Source organism: Pan paniscus, chromosome 1, assembly GCF_029289425.2.
Source record: "Pan paniscus chromosome 1, NHGRI_mPanPan1-v2.0_pri, whole genome shotgun sequence".
Taxonomy (NCBI): Eukaryota; Metazoa; Chordata; class Mammalia; order Primates; family Hominidae; genus Pan; species Pan paniscus.
This window is the reverse complement of record NC_073249.2, coordinates 41662132-41680024: the sequence shown is the minus strand read 5'-3', so window position 1 is coordinate 41680024 and position 17893 is coordinate 41662132. Positions and strand designations below refer to the sequence as shown.

Here is a 17893-nt window from a genome sequence, read left to right as displayed (position 1 = left end):
GATTACAGGCACCCACCACCACACCTGGCTAATTTTTGTATTTTTTAGTAGAGACAGGGATTCACAATGTTGGCCCGGCTGGTCTCTAACTCCTGACCTCAGGTAATCCACCTGCCTCGACTTTCCAAAGTGGTGGGATTACAGGCATGAGCCTGGTGCTGACTTTTTTGACCTGTTGGCTAATTGGACTTAGAATTTCTGTATGTTGAAAAATAAATAACACAGTAGATAGATGAGAAATATATGGGAAACACAGCAAAGGGTTAATAGTGTTATCTTACAGGTAGCAGTAGTGGTGGTTGTGGTACTAGTTGTAAAAGTTAATATATAATGAATACTTAGTACCACTGTTAGATAGGCTGGACATGGTGGCTTATGTCTGTAATACCAGCACTTTGGGAGGCCAAAGTGAGACGATCACTTGAGCCCAGGAGTTCAAGTGCAGCCTGGGCAGTATAGCGAAACTCTGTCTCTACAAAAAATAAAAAAATTAGCTGGGCGTGGTAGTGCATGCCTGTAGTCACAGCTTCTTGAGAGGCTCAGGTGGGAGAATCCCAAGCCTGAGAGGTTGAGGCTGCAGTGAGCTGAGATCACAACACTGCACCCCAGCCTGGACAACAGAGCAAGACTCTGTCTCAAACACACACACACACACACACACACACACAAGATAGCTTCTAATTTAATTACACAACAACGTATGAGGAGGATAGTATTCTTATTGTCTCATTTTATAGGTGTAGAAACTGAGACACAGAGGGTTTAGGTAACTTGCACAAGACCACAGAATGGGGTAGCCTGGGTTCAGCCAAGCAATCTACTTATCTGTAGAGACTGTGCACTTTAACAATAAATAAATGGTCGACAGACCTAAATATATAATTCAACAAGAGAGAATATTTAAGTACTGTCATAATGAAATGGAAAGCTATCAGGCAAGGTCCCAAACACCAGATAATGGGCAATTCTTAAGTTGGATGAAGGAGATACATACAAAGAATTAGAATGGGCCAAATAACTATTAACCAGCAGGTTCTTGGAACTCAGAGCTTAGTGTAAACTCCTCGTGAATTGGGCTGAACCACATAGGAACTCCTTTTGTCTCTCTGAACTAAGACTCAGAGTAAAAGCAGTCCCCTTTGCCTTCTTGTTCCTAGTCTCTTTACCCTATCTAGTCTTGGCCTTTGACATCTTACTGCTTTGTAGTGAGAAGAGACAAAGAAAATTTCATGATCTTAGAGACTATCGAAACAGAAAAAATTAAACCCAGTATTTTTTCCCTAAGACTTGGGATAGATTGCTTAAGATACCAGTCCTAGGCCTTCCTAAAATGGAAGATGAGGAACTAACCTGGGGCGGTGGTCCAGGCTTGGAGTGACATGCCATAGAGGGTTTTGAGACAGAATAGCAATCCAAAGAGAAAAAGGAACCTTTGAGTACTAGCATCAGAGCAGGAAGAATATCTTGGGATACTCAGATCCCCTACCTGCCCATTTCAATGGCCCAGTTACATCAGAGGCCTGATTCATTTCAAAACCTTCCTCAGAGCAAGGGGTAATTGCCAGGTACCCTTTAAAGCCAGAATTAATACATGTAACCCATATTTACGCTGTCTCAAGACTAATTAGCATGGTGTTGCATGCTAGACAAATAAGTTCAACTGCAGAAAACATGTAAAAACTAACAGAAGTTTCTACTTGAATATCTTAAGAGAGGCTTAAAGAAAAATTAAACTATGTGACACTCATTAAAATGTCCCCAAATCCTCTTTACCCATTTCCATTACCCAGTGTCCCATTCATTAAAGCAACTGCTTTCCTAGAGCCTAGCTTCTCTCAGTCCCACCCAGACTGTCTCTCAATAGTCTCCCCATCTTCTGGACCTTCTTAGTTCACAAGAAGTCTCCATGCCATTTCTAAGGTAAATGGAGTTTCTTCAGTTCTGCATAGTTCGATGCAACACAGCCTTGAAAGTTTCTGCAGGGAAATGCAGAAACTATCTTAGGATGCAAGATTTAGAGAAAGGGTGTAAATATCTTTCTACTTTGGCACATAAATATGCAGAAACTGTTTAACCTCACTAGAACTAAAGAAATGCAAAAATAACAAAGTACCCTTTTTTTTTTTACTATACTTTAAGTTTTAGGGTACATGTGCACATTGTGCAGGTTAGTTACTTATGTATACATGTGCCATGCTGGTGTGCTGCAACCACTAACTCGTCATCTAGCATTAGGTATATCTCCCAATGCTATCCCTCCCCCCTCCCCCCACCCCACCACCATCCCCAGAGTGTGATATTTCCCTTCCGTATCCATGTGATCTCATTGTTCAATTCCCACCTATGAGTGAGAATAGGCGGTGTTTGGTTTTCTGTTCTTGCGATAGTTTACTGAGAATGATGTTTTCCAATTTCATCCATGTCCCTACAAAGGACAGGAACTCATCATTTTTTATGGCTGCATAATATTCCATGGTGTATATGTGCCACATTTTCTTAATCCAGTCTATCATTGTTGGACATTTGGGTTGGTTCCAAGTCTTTGCTATTGTGAATAATGCCACAATAAACATACGTGTGCATGTGTCTTTATAGCAGCATGATTTATAGTCCTTTGGGTATATACCCAGTAATGGGATGGCTGGGTCAATTGGTATTTCCAGTTCTAGATCACTGAGGAATCGCCACACTGACTTCCACAATGGTTAAACTAGTTTACAGTCCCACCAACAGTGTAAAAGTGTTCCTATTTCTCCACATCCTCTCCAGGACCTATTGTTTCCTGACTTTTTAATGATTGCCATTCTAACTGGTGTGAGATGGTATCTCATTGTGGTTTTGATTTGCATTTCTCTGATGGCCAGTGATGATGAGCATTTTTTCATGTGTTTTTTGGCTGCATAAATGTCTTCTTTTGAGAAGTGTCTGTTCATGTCCTTTGCCCACTTTTTGATGGGGTTGTTTGTTTTTTTCTTGTAAATTTGTTTGAGTTCATTGTAGATTCTGGATATTAGCCCTTTGTCAGATGAGTAGGTTGTGAAAATTTTCTCCCATTTTGTAGGTTGCCTGTTCACTCTGATGTTAGTTTCTTTTGCTGTGCAGAAGCTCTTTAGTTTAATTAGATCCCATTTGTCAATTTTGTCTTTTGTTGCCATTGCTTTTGGTGTTTTAGACATGAAGTCCTTGCCCATGCCTATGTCCTGAATGGTAATGCCTACGTTTTCTTCTAGGGTTTTTATGGTTTTAGGTCTAACGTTTAAGTCTTTAATCCATCTTGAATTGGTTTTTGTATAAGGTGTGAGGAAGGGATCCAGTTTCAGCTTTCTACATATGGCTAGCCAGTTTTCCCAGCACCATTTATTAAATAGGGAATCCTTTCCCCATTGCTTGTTTTTGTCAGGTTTGTCAAAGATCAGATAGTTGTAGATATGCGGCGTTATTTCTGAGGGCTCTGTTCTGTTCCATTGATCTATATCTCTGTTTTGGTACCAGTACCATGCTGTTTTGGTTACTGTAGCCTTGTAGTATAGTTTGAAGTCAGGTAGTGTGATAAAGTACCCTTTTTTAAAATTGTCCATTAAATTAACGACAAACAGGTTTTTATGTGAACACCCAATAAAAAGTAAGGATGTAATGTAACGAATATTGTTGTGTATTGAAGGTACTATTGTAAATTGGCAAAATCTCTTATGAAAAACAATTATGCAATGTGTGTGGATAATAATACAAATATTCCTGCCAGTTAGCCTCCTAGAACTCCAATCTAAGAAAATAGTGTAAAATATAAAATAGTTTATGCATTTTATTAAGGGTTTCATGAGAAAGAAAACTAGAAATAAATGCACAATAGAAGTCATTGAATATACTATGATGCATCTACTAGATTATATTAGTTTGCCTTTGTTGTAACTTATATTTCTAGTATATAAGTATGTGAAAACATACCAGAAGAGAATGTATCAAAACACATTTTGGGTACTAGGATTTGGGGTGATTTTTTTCTTTAGTTCTGTATTATAAGTTTTCTTCTGTAATTGTATTACTTTTATGAGAAAAATATTAATTTTTAAAGTCTTCTTGGCAGTGGCTCGCACCTGTATTCCCAGCACGTTGGGAGGCTGAGGCGGGCAGATCACGAGGTCAGGAGATTGAGACCATCCTGGCCAACATGGTGAAACCCCGTCTCTACTAAAAACACAAAAATTAGCTGGGTGTGGTAGCACGTGCCTGTTTTCCCAGCTACACAGGAGGCTGAGGCACGAGAATCCCTTGAACCCAGGAGGTGGAGGTCGCAGTGAGGTTGCACCACTGCACTCCAGCCTGGCGACAGAGTGAGACTTTGTCAAAAAAAAAAAAAAAACTTCTCTGAGTGCAGAAGGTAAAATGAGAGTATATGAGTGAAATCAATGGCTTTTTATAAAAAATATTAGTCTGAGTCCTGAATAAAAATCAGGATAAATTGTCACTTGCTGAGAAGTCCTGTTCAATCATGTTGCATGCCAGAGTGACGTTTTTGTGACTTTTGTCTTCCTTTTAGGTTCACATGATGCTCTTATAGTTGGTAAGTTTTATGAAGTGTTTGCTGAGGAATTCTGGCATCTTTAACAGTAAGTACCTACTTATAATGAATGCAATGTAGAAAGAGAGATCAAAATATCTTGAGTTATAAATTCAAATAGAAAGAAAATTATGATGAGTTTAGGCCAGGATATGGTGAAACTGGCATCGTCATATGCCAGGTTATTGAGTAACCTTCCTCAAAGGTTCTTTACTATCTTTGAACCACTACAAACGCATAATCATTCAACAGTGTCAAAAAGTATTTATTTGAATGTGGTGGGAGAATGAAACTTCTTCTTTGGGTTATAACCTGGAGTATGCTTCCAGATGGTGATTGTGCCCATTTGTACAAATAGAAAGCTACAAGACCAGTCTTCCGAGCCCATGTCTGTGATCTGCCTATGTAAGAAGAATAGTTTTGTAATAGAGTTTGCTTCCAAGGGAATCTCTATGGCATAGTATTCTTATATCCCTTTTTATACATCTGGACACTGAGACACGGAGGGTTTAGGTAACTTGCCCAAGACCACAGAATGGGGTAGCCTGGGTCTAACCAGGCAATCTACCTATCAGTGGAGACTGTGCACTTTAACAATCAATAAATGGACAAAAGGACGTAAATATATAATTCAACAAGAGAGAAAATTCCAGTATTGTCACAGTGAAATGCCTGTGTGTTAAGCCTTAGGCGAGAGACATGGGCAGGGCCATGGAGAGCCAGTGGCCAGCTGTCCCATCGCACTTCTCACTTACTTGTGGAAAGGCTGATGGTGGACTAAAGGTTGCAAAAGAGGTCAGCTCACCTCTTAACTATAATAACCCTGTGGGAGTAAGACTAATGCTATAGAAACCCAGAGTAAAGCAGAACGTGTAGTTACATCTTTAAAAAAAAAAAAGCATTGGCAATCTGTAGTGGGACTGGATACTAAGATAGAATTTAAAACCTGTGAGTTATATTTTCCATGCATTTAATTACCTTGTTTTACTGCCTAGGCACTTTACTTGGTACGATCATCTTTATTTTAATCATCATTTTCCTCTATTGAATAATTTTCAAGCACAGAAAAAGGTAAGTATAGCCATATTATCCCAAGAAATGTAAACTGTACTTACCCCCTCTTGGAAGTCAAAAGAAAGTAAAAGACAAACAAACCCATTGCTACATAAACAGATGTGGTAATTCTTATAAAGAAGGTCCTTGACACACAGTATAGACAAAGAGGTATTCACACTAAAGGAAGTATATAGGATACTAAGAACAATTAAATAATAATAATAATAATAATAACAAAAAACCAGCATTTTGGCCAGGTACAGTGACTCATGCCTGTAAATTCAGCACTTTGGGAGGCCAAGGTGGGCAGATTACTAGAGGCCAGGAGTTCGAGACCAGCCTGGGCAACATGGTAAAACCCCGTCTCTACTAAACATACAAAAAATTAGCCGAGCGAGGTGGCACACGCCTGTAATGTCAGCTGCTTGGGAGGCTGAAGCACAAGAATTGCTTGAACCCAGGAGGCAGAGGTTGTACTAAGCTGAGATTGTGCTGTTGCACTCCAGCCTGGGCGACAGAGTGAGACTACATCTCAAAACACACACACACACACACACACACACACAAACACATAGCATTTTAAGCAAGAATTGAGTTTTACAGAAAGAGAAAGTAGGCAGAAGGGGTTTTTAAGAAGTTGTTAATGAGGCTGTTTGATATCCTAGTTTTGCTAAGACATTGCAGACACTGACCTCTAAGCCCAGATCCTATCATAGCACTAGAAGTTAGATTGGGTCACTTATGGCACACATAGGCTGCCAGTGGGGAAGAACTGAGACTTTCCATTGGATATTTTAATATATGAACAAATATTTTGTAATTACAATTAACTTTTTTTTTTTTTGAGACAGAGTCTTGCTCTGTCACCCAGCCTAGAGTGCAGTGGTGCGATCTTGGCTCAATGAAACCTCTGCCTCCCGGGTTCAAGGGATTCTCCTGCCTCAGCCTCCCGAGTAGCTGGGACTACAGGCATGTGCCACTACGCCAGGTTAATTTTTGTATTTTTAGTAGAGACAGTTTTGCCATGTTGGCCAGGCTGGTCTCAAACTCCTGGCCTCAAGTGATCCACCCGCCTTGGCCTCCCAAAGTGCTGGGATTGCAGGCATGAGCCACCATGCCAGGCTACCATTAACTTTTTACACTTGAAAAAAAATTCCAAAAATTAAGATCTGAGTAAAGAAATGTCTTTGACAGGGAAGAGAACATACGCAGCTTTTGTACTGGTTGACTGAAATATAACAACATCAATGAGGCCAGAATCAATAATATCAATGTTATAAGGTTGGTGAGCAAATTCCATACCCATAAAAAACTGAGGGCCAGGCTCGGTGGCTCACGCCTGTAATCCCAGCATTTTGGGAAGCTGAGGTGGGCAGATCATGAGGTCAGAAGTTCGAGACCAGCCTGGCCAACACAGTGAAACCCCCATCTCTACTAAAAATACAAAAAGTTAGCTGGGCATGGTGGCATGTGCCTGTAGTCCCAGCTACTTGGGAGGCTGAAGCAGGAGAATCGCTTGAACCTGGAAGGCGGAGGTTGTGGTGAGCTGAGATCGCACCACTGCACTCCAGCCTGGGCAACAGAGCAGACTCTGTCTAAAAAATAAAAATAAAAAAAACTGAATTTGCAACTTTTAAGTGAACAGTTTTCTACAGGAAATATTCTAAACAAGTACAGTTTCCTACAATGAGCTTTACAGCAATTGAAGTTTTCGTATTTCACAGAGATTTCAATACACTTTTTAAAAAGTAGTTTGTCATAGTAGATCTTGCTGTAAACAACCTAGTCAGGAACTCAATTTCATGGGAAAATAGTGAATTGGTTGACATTTAAATTTAAATCATTATCCTTCCTAACTAATGTTCTCTATATTGTATGGCTTGACATATAGATGTTCTTTGCTCTTTTCTATTACAAAAAGAAAAGATAAGTAGCTGGGCACTTTACCTTAACAAAGTACTTGTGTCAATACATTTTTCTCTTAAGGATTCTTGTTAGGTACCACTATAATTTGTGAGTTTTTTTTTTTTTTTTTTTTTTGAGACGGAGTCTCGCTCTGTCGTCCAGGCTGGAGTGCAGTGGTGCATCTCGGCTCACTGCAAGCTCCGCCTCCCGGGTTCACGCTATTCTCCTGCCTCAGCCTCCCACACAGCTGGGACTACAGGCGCCCGCCACCACACCCGGCTACTTTTTTGTATTTTTTTAGTAGAGACGGGGTTTCACCGTGTTAGCCAGGATGGTCTGATCTCCTGACCTCGTGATCTGCCCGCCTCGGCCTCCCAAAGTGCTGGGATTACAGGCGTGAGCCACCGTGCCCAGCCTGTGACTTAATTTTTTTTTTTTTAATTTACTAAGTCTGAATTAAAGAAGTTGGGGCTTCTAATTTTCTGTATCTATACCAGTCTCTAGTTGAAACTACACAAGGGAAATGATTATCTCTTCCTTTTGAAAATATTCAAGATACTTTAATATGTTGAAGATATTTGAGTATCTCCACCCTTCTAACTATGTCATTCTTCATTCCTTATGGCACATTCCTTGTTAATCAACTAGAGGGTCAGACTCCCAAGCCTAACTATTGATTTGTTTCACCTACATAATTTAAGATCATTTCCTCATATTAATCATCTTCAGGCATAAACATGACTCAATAACCATTTCATAAAATTATTTCTTTAGAAATGATTATCTTGTATAGTCTAAGCAACCTCAGAGCATATACCATTTCTTCACATTTTCCATCTCGTAAAACCTGCCTATTTTTTTCATATTCTTTTAAAGTGTAATGTCCATGGCACAACCATTCTCTCTCTGACCAGTGGCTACCAGAAATGTGGCAGAAAGAAAGATCATGATCCTTGTTAGACTTAAAGGTCAGGGAGGTAAACCTCCCAAACATCTATGTAACCCACACTAAAACCTATTCTATATGTGTAATCCAGGAAAATTTTTAAACATTTTCTAAACTTTTATTTTTGACCTGTTTCACTTCTTGGGATTGTAACTGTCTGACGTGTTCTTCCTGCCTGTCATACAGACCAAACCAATTCCCTGAGATCATGGTATATTGCAGTAAAGAAAGAGATGAATTAACACAAGGCCAGTCACGTGGAAGAACTGGAGTTATCACTCAACTCAGTCTCCCCAAGAACACAGGGGCTAGGGTTTTTATAGATCATTTGGTAGGAAGGGAGCTAGGGAATGGGTACTACTGATTGGTTGGGGATGGGGGTGTGGGAAATGTTCCTCATGTGCTGTGTCCACCTCTGGTTGGGGGCCACAGGACCAGTTGAGTCATGAGTCACAGGTCCAGGTAGAGTCAGTCAGTTGCCAAATGCAAAAATCTGAAAAACATCTCAGAAGACCAATCTTACATTCTACAATAGTGATGTTACCTATAGGAGCAATTAGGGAAGTCACAAATCTTGTGACCTCTGGCCACCTGACTCCTGAGCAGTAATGAATTATAAGAACTATGCCTATATTTTAGCAGAGTTCAGGTCCCTCTCCTAATCCTAATCTTTTGGCCTTTCATTAGCTTTCAGGCCCTGAGCAAGGAGGGAGCTAGTGTTAGGAAGAGACTGTTATTATCCTTGCTCCAAAGTTAAATTATAAACTAAATTCCTTTCATGGTTAGCTTGGCCTACACCCAGGAATGAGCAAAGCCGGCCCACCTGTGAGGCTGGAAGCAAGATGAAGTCAGTCACGTTAGATTTCTTTCACTCTCAGAATCTTTGCAAAGGTGGTTTCAGGATAGTGAGTGCATTTCTCTAACAAAACACCATTGATTTTCATGTTAGAAATAACACATAGCTAAAATTGGGAAAAAGAAGTAATAAATAATCAGAAGGCAGAGGTCCCTTCTTTTGGAAGGAGTTGGGCTGATTAATCATGCAGTCATACCTCCTTGAGTGGGTGTGGCCAATAAGCTAAGTCATTGTGGCTATGTGAGGGGGGCCGATTATTCCTTATCTGGAGCTCAAGCTTTCCTCACAGAAAGAGAAGGGCATAAAGGGCCTCATGGCAAAGAAGAAGGAAGTCATGTGGGAAACACAGACTATGAGTGGAGAGTATCGTAGTGGTCATCAAGTAAGAAGAGCCGTTTATCCTGGAGCTAAAAAAGACCTGCAGAGATAGAATAGTGTAGAACAAGATGGCCTGCTCCATGGGAGAGCCACAATCACACCAGGACTAGACAGTAGCAGGCTGATGTATATCTCAAACACTGGAGACAATTCAGAAACTGCATAAACAGTCTGAAGACTTACTAAGAAACTAAAATGAGGCTGGGCGCGGTGGCTCAGGCCTGTAATCCCTGCATTTAGGGAGGCCTAGGCGGGTGAACCACCTGAAGTCCGGAGTTGGAGACCAGCCTGGCCTACATGATAAAACCCCATCTCTACTAAAAATACAAAAAATTAGCCAGGCATGGTGGCGGGCACATGTAATCCCAGCTCCTCAGGAGGCTGAGGCAGGAGAATCACATGAACCAGGGAGGCGGGGTTGCAGTGAGCCGAGATCGTGCCACTGCATTCCAGCCTGGACAACAAAAGCAAAATTCCCTCTCAAACAAAAAAAAAAAAAAGAAAGAAAGAAAGAAAAAAGAAACTAAAATAAGACAGAAATAGAAGGAATTCACACACAGAAATCATCTCACCTTCTTTAAAATGCTCCTCAAGGAGGCCTACTTTAACGATCCTAGTAAAGATGGTATGACTCGTATGACCCCCACCCCCACATTCCCAATCTTTCTTATCCTGCTTAATTTTTTTGTATACTTATCGTTTATTATAATTAATTAAATAATTAAGTTCCTTGTTTATTGTCTCTCTCCCTCCATGAAGTCGGGGATTTTTGTCCTGTCTTCACCAATGGATACATAACAAATCTAAACTGTCCCCGGAACAAAGAGAGTCTCAATAAATACTTATCAAATGAATGAGTGAGCTAAACACTACTAAGAGTGTTACCACAAGGGGAAATTTCTGCTCTAATTAATTCTCTACCAAGTTAAACAGTGCATCTTTAACTTGTCCTAAACTTACTCCAGGTTTCAAGGCTGCTCCTTGTACTAATATACCAACTGTCTCAGTCTGTTGGTATATATACTTGGGCAGTTATAACAGAAACTCCATAGACTGGGTGGATTCAATAAGCATTTAAGCTGGGTGCAGTGGTACTCACCTATAGTCCCAGCTACTCGGGAGGCTGAGGCAGGAGTACTGCTTGAGCCCATGAGGTTAAGGCCAGCCTGGGCAATATGGCAAGGTCCCGTCCCTAAAAAACATTATTTCATTTCTAAAAACCAAGCATTTATTTCTCATAGTTCTGGTGGGTAGAGCGTCCAAGATCAAGGCAACTGCAAATTCAGTGTGTGGTGGGACTCACTTTCTAGTTAATAGACTTCAATCTTTTCTTTGTGTCCTCACCTCAGAGAAAAGGAGTGAGGGAGCTCTTGCGGGTCTCTTTTCTAAGGGAACTAGTCCCATTCACAAGGGCTCTTTGAGAAGTAATTAGATCCTATAAATTTTCAACATATAAATTTGGAAGGATTCAAACATTCAGTCCATTGTACAAACACTGAATTTGATAAGCACATCTGCTTAAATGATATCACACGTGTTGATTTCATGTGCTTTTCCACCTTTGTTTCTAAATTCCGTTAACCCATCTCTGAATTCATTCAACCAAGACTCTCTCCCAAACAACTCTAGTCCAAAATAATGTCTCTCTTTGAAACTCACATTTCCTAGACTATACTATTTTAAAAATAAACTGGGAGGAGCCAAGATGGCCGAATAGGAACAGCTCCGGTCTACAGCTCCCAGCGTGAGCGATGCAGAAGACAGGTGATTTCTGCATTTCCATCTGAGGTACCAGGTTCATCCCACTAGGGAGTGCCAGACAGTGGGCGCAGGTCAGTGGGTGCACGCACCATGCACGAGCCGAAGCAGGGCGAGGCATTGCCTCACTCGGGAAGTGCAAGGGGTCAGGGAGTTACCTTTCCGAGTCAAAGAAAGGGGAGACGGATGGCACCTGGAAAATCGAGTCACTCCCACCCGAATACTGCGCTTTTCCGATGGGCTTAAAAAACGGCGCACCACGAGATTATATCCCACACCTGGCTCGGAGGGTCCTACGCCCACGGAGTCTCGCTGATTGCTAGCACAGCAGTCTGAGATCAAACTGCAAGGTGGCAGCAAGGCTGGGGGAGGGGCGCCCGCCATTGCCCAGGCTTGCTTAGGTAAACAAAGCAGCCAGGAAGCTCGAACTGGGTGGAGACCACCACAGCTCAAGGAGGCCTGCATGCCTCTGTAGGCTCCACTTCTGGGGGCAGGGCACAGACAAACAAAAAGACAGCAGTAACCTCTGCAGACTTAAATGTCCCTGTCTGACAGTTTTGAAGAGAGCAGTGGTTCTCCCAGTACGCAGCTGGAGATCTGAGAAGGGGCAGACTGCCTCCTCAAGTGGGTGCCTGACCCCTGACCCCCGAGCAGCCTAACTGGGAGGCACCCCCCAAGAGGGGCACACTGACACCTCACACTGCAGGGTACTCCAACAGACCTGCAGCTGAGCGTCCTGTCTGTTAGAAGGAAAACTAACAAACAGAAAGGACATCCACACCAAAAACCCATCTGTACATCACCATCATCAAAGACCAAAAGTAGAGAAAACCACAAAGGTGGGGAAAAAACAGAACAGAAAAACTGGAAACTCTAAAAAGCAGAGCGCCTCTCCTCCTCCAAAGGAACGCAGTTCCTCACCAGCAATGGAACAAAGCTGGACAGAGAATGACTTTGACGAGCTGAGAGAAGAAGGCTTCAGACGATCAAATTACTCTGAGCTACAGGAGGACATTCAAACCAAAGGCAAAGAAGTTGAAAATCTTGAAAAAAATTTAGAAGAATGTATAACTAGAATAACCAATACAGAGAAGTGCTTAAAGGAGCTGATGGAGCTGAAAACCAAGGCTCAAGAACTACGTGAAGAATGCAGAAGCCTCAGGAGCTGATGCGATCAACTGGAAGAAAGGGTATCAGCAATGGAAGATGAAATGAATGAAATGAAGCGAGAAGGGAAGTTTAGAGAAAAAAGAATAAAAAGAAATGAGCAAAGCCTCCAAGAAATATGGGACTATGTGAAAAGACCAAATCTATGTCTGATTGGTGTACCTGAAAGTGATGGGGAGAATGGAACCAAGTTGGAAGACACTCTGCAGGAGAACTTCCCCAATCTAGCAAGGCAGGCCAACGTTCAGATTCAGGAAATACAGAGAACACCACAAAGATACACCTCGAGAAGAGCAACTCCAAGACACATAATTGTCAGATTCACCAAAGTTGAAATGAAGGAAAAAATGTTAAGGGCAGCCAGAGAGAAAGGTCGGGTTACCCTCAAAGGGAAGCCCATCAGACTAACAGCAGATCTCTCGGCAGAAACCCTACAAGCCAGAAGAGAGTGGGGGCCAATATTCAACATTCTTAAAGAAAAGAATTTTCAACCCAGAATTGCATATCCAGCCAAACTAAGCTTCATAAGTGAAGGAGAAATAAAATACTTTACAGACAAGCAAATGCTGAGAGATTTTGGCACCACCAGGCCTGCCTTAAAAGAGCTCCTGAAGGAAGCGCTAAACATGGAAAGGAACAACCGGTACCAGCCACTGCAAAATCATGCCAAAATGTAAAGACCATCAAGACTAGGAAGAAACTGCATCAACTAACGAGCAAAATAACCAGCTAACATCATAATGACAGGATCAAATTCACACATAACAATATTAACTTTAAATGTAAATGGACTAAATGCTCCAATTAAAAGACACAGACTGGCAAATTGGATAAAGAGTCAAGACCCATCAGTGTGCTGTATTCAGGAAACCCATCTCACATGCAGAGACACACATAGGCTCAAAATAAAAGGATGGAGGAAGATCTACCAAGCAAATGGAAAACAAAAAAAGGCAGGGGTTGCAATCCTTGTCTCTGATGAAACAGACTTTAAACCAACAAAGATCAAAAGTGACAAAGAAGGCCATTACATAATGGTAAAGGGATCAATTCAACAAGAAGAGCTAACTATCCTAAATATATATGCACCCAACACAGGAGCACCCAGATTCATAAAGCAAGTCCTGAGTGACCTACAAAGAGACTTAGACTCCCACACATTAATTATGGGAGACTTTAACACCCCACTGTCAACATTAGACAGATCAACGAGACAGAAAGTCAACAAGGATACCCAGGAATTAAACTCAGCTCTGCACCAAGCAGACCTAATAGACATCTACAGAACTCTCCACCCCAAATCAACAGAATATACATTTTTTTCAGCACCACACCACACCTATTCCAAAATTGACCACATACTTGGAAGTAAAGCTCTCCTCAGCAAATGTAAAAGAACAGAGATTATAACAAACTATCTCTCAGACCACAGTGCAATCAAACTAGAACTCAGGATTAAGAATCTCACTCAAAACCACTCAACTACATGGAAACTGAAAAACCTGCTCCTGAATGACTACTGGGTACATAACGAAATGAAGGCAGAAATAAAGATGTTCTTTGAAACCAATGAGAACAAAGACACAACATACCAGAATCTCTGGGACACATTCAAAGCAGTGTGTAGAGGGAAATTTATAGCACTAAATGCCCACAAGAGAAAGCAGGAAAGATCCAAAATTGACACCCTAACATCACAATTAAAAGAACTAGAAAAGCAAGAGCAAACACATTCAAAAGCTGGCAGAAGGCAAGAAATAACTAAAATCAGAGCAGAACTGAAGGAAATAGAGACACAAAAAAACCTTCAAAAAATTAATGAATCCAGGAGCTGGTTTTTTGAAAGGATCAACAAAATAGATAGACTGCTAGCAAGACTAATAAAGAAAAAAAGAGAGAATAATCAAATAGACGCGATAAAAAATGATAAAGGGGATATCACCACCGATCCCACAGAAATTCAAACTACCATCAGAGAATACTACAAACACCTCTATGCAAATAAACTAGAAAATCTAGAAGAAATGGATAAATTCCTCGACACATACACCCTCCCAAGACTAAACCAGGAAGAAGTTGAATCTCTGAATAGACCAATAACAGGAGCTGAAATTGTGGCAATAATCAATAGCTTACCAACCAAAAAGAGTCCGGGACCAGACGGATTCACAGCCGAATTCTACCAGAGGTACAAGGAAGAGCTGGTACCATTCCTTCTGAAACTATTCCAATCAATAGAAAAAGAGGGAATCCTCCCTAACTCATTTTATGAGGCCAGCATCATTGTGATACCAAAGCCGGGCAGAGTCACAACCAAAAAAGAGAATTTTAGACCAATATCCTTGATGAACATTGATGCAAAAATCCTCAATAAAATACTGGCAAAACGAATCCAGCAGTACATCAAAAAGCTTATCCACCATGATCAAGTGGGCTTCATCCCTGGGATGCAAGGCTGGTTCAATATACGCAAATCAATAAATGTAATCCAGCATATAAACAGAGCCAAAGACAAAAACCACATGATTATCTCAATAGATGCAGAAAAGGCCTTTGACAAAATTCAACAACCCTTCATGCTAAAAACTCTCAATAAATTAGGTATTGATGGGACGTATTTCAAAATAATAAGAGCTATCTATGACAAACCCACAGCCAATATCATACTGAATGGGCAAAAACTGGAAGCATTCCCTGTGAAAACTGGCACAAGACAGGGATGCCCTCTCTCACCACTCCTATTCAACATAGTGTTGGAAGTTCTGGCCAGGGCAATGAGGCAGGAGAAGGAAATAAAGGGTAGTCAATTAGGAAAAGAGGAAGTCAAATTGTCCCTGTTTGCAGATGACATGATTGTATATCTAGAAAACCCCATTGTCTCAGCCCAAAATCTCCTTAAGCTGATAAGCAGCTTCAGCAAAGTCTCAGGATACAAAATCAATGTACAAAAATCACAAGCATTCTTATACACCACCAACAGACAAACAGAGAGCCAAATCATGGTGAACTCCCATTCACAATTGCTTCAAAGAGAATAAAATACCTGGGAATCCAACTTACAAGGGATGTGAAGGACCTCTTCAAGGAGAACTACAAACCACTGCTCAAGGAAATAAAAGAGGATACAAACAAATGGAAGAACATTCCATGCTCATGGGTAGGAAGAATCAATATCGTGAAAATGGCCATACTGCCCAAGGTAATTTACAGATTCAATGCCATCCCCATCAAGCTACCAATGCCTTTCTTCACAGAATTGGAAAAAACTACTTTAAAGTTCATACGGAACCAAAAAAGAGCCCGCATCGCCAAGTCAATCCTAAGGCAAAAGAACAAAGCTGGAGGCATCACACTACCTGACTTCAAACTATACTACAAGGCTACAGTAACCAAAACAGCATGGTACTGATACCAAAACAGAGATATAGATCAATGGAACAGAACAGAGCTCTCAGAAATAACGCCACATATCTACAACTATCTGATCTTTGACAAACCTGAGAAAAACAAGCAATGGGGAAAGGATTCCCTATTTAATAAATGGTGCTGGGAAAACTGGCTAGCCATATGTAGAAAGCTGAAACTGGATCCCTTCCTCACACCTTTTACAAAAATCAATTCAAGATGGATTAAAGACTTAAACGTTAGACCTAAAACCATAAAAACCCAAGAAGAAAACCTAGGCATTACCATTCAGGACATAGGCATGGGCAAGGACTTCATGTCTAAAACACCAAAAGCAATGGCAACAAAAGACAAAATTGACAAATGGGATCTAATTAAACTAAAGAGCTTCTGCACAGCAAAAGAAACTACCATCAGAGTGAACAGGCAACCTACAAAATGGGAGAAAATTTTCACAACCTACTCATCTGACAAAGGGCTAATATCCAGAATCTACAATGAACTCAAACAAATTTACAAGAAAAAAAACAACTCCATCAAAAAGTGGGTGAAGGACATGAACAGACACTTCTCAAAAGAAGACATTTATGCAGCCAAAAAACACATGAAAAAATGCTCATCATCACTGGCCATCAGAGAAATGCAAATCAAAACCACAATGAGATACCATCTCACACCAGTTAGAATGGCAATCATTAAAAAGTCAGGAAACAACAGGTGCTGGAGAGGATGTGGAGAAATAGGAACACTTTTACACTGTTGGTGGGACTGTAAACTAGTTCAACCATTGTGGAAGTCAGTGTGGCGATTCCTCAGGGATCTAGAACTAGAAATACCAATTGACCCAGCCATCCCATTACTGGGTATATACCCAAAGGACTATAAATCATGCTGATATAAAGACACATGCACACGTATGTTTATTGCGGCATTATTCACAATAGCAAAGACTTGGAACCAACCCAAATGTCCAACAATGATAGACTGGATTAAGAAAATGTGGCACATATACACCATGGAATACTATGCAGCCATAAAAAATGATGAGTTCCTGTCCTTTGTAGGGACATGGATGAAATTGGAAATCATCATTCTCAGTAAACTATCGCAAGAACAAAAAACCAAACACCGCATATTCTCACTCATAGGTGGGAATCGAACAATGAGATCACACGGACACAGGAAGGGGAACATCACACTCTGGGGACTGTGGTGGGGTGGGGGGAGGGGGGAGGGGGGAGGGATAGCATTGGGAGATATACCTAATGCTAGATGACGAGTTAGTGGTTGCAGCACACCAGCATGGCACATGTATACATATGTAACTAATCTGCACAATGTGCACATGTACCCTAAAACTTAAAGTATAATAATAAAAGAAAAAAAAAACTTAAAAAAATAAAAAAAATAAACTAATTTATTTTAAGAGTAATATCTCACCGTTATTAAAAATAAGAAATAAGGGAAAATATAAATGAATGTAAAAATTACCTGCAATAATCTCTACCTAGTATTATTCTTCAGCTTCTTTGCATATTATTTTATATTTGCATGTACACTTTGAGATTATATTGATTGTTCAATATTGAATCCTGCTTTTTTTCACCAAATGACAAACATTTCACCCATCATGATAACAGTATATATCCACTTGACATTTCATGTTTTTTTTGTTGCCTGTTAACTGTATTGCATTCATTTCCTTGCTTATTTACTCTTAAAATATTCTTAGCCACTTACAGTGTACCATACATTGTGCTTATGTGTGTTTTCTTTCCCATATTAAATTACCTTCTGATGAGGAGACATTTTTTCAAAAATATATTCTATATCAGTTTTTACTTTCTCTAGGGAGAGAAATTAA

General features: G+C 40.6%; 1 protein-coding gene across 4 annotated transcripts in view; it reads left to right on the top strand.

The window, feature by feature from the left end:
• The window catches only part of CR1L (complement C3b/C4b receptor 1 like), a 93965-nt gene that overhangs the window by 73640 nt on the left and 2432 nt on the right, over positions 1 to 17893 (top strand). For 3 of the 4 annotated variants that reach the window (XM_055108732.2, XM_055108711.2, XM_055108707.2), the window contains 2 exons: positions 4538 to 4561; positions 5554 to 5629. In XM_055108732.2, coding sequence (XP_054964707.1) covers positions 4538 to 4561; positions 5554 to 5606 — 77 coding nt within the window. In that variant the 3' untranslated portion in view covers positions 5607 to 5629. The other variant, XM_055108733.2, reaches the window with a different exon arrangement.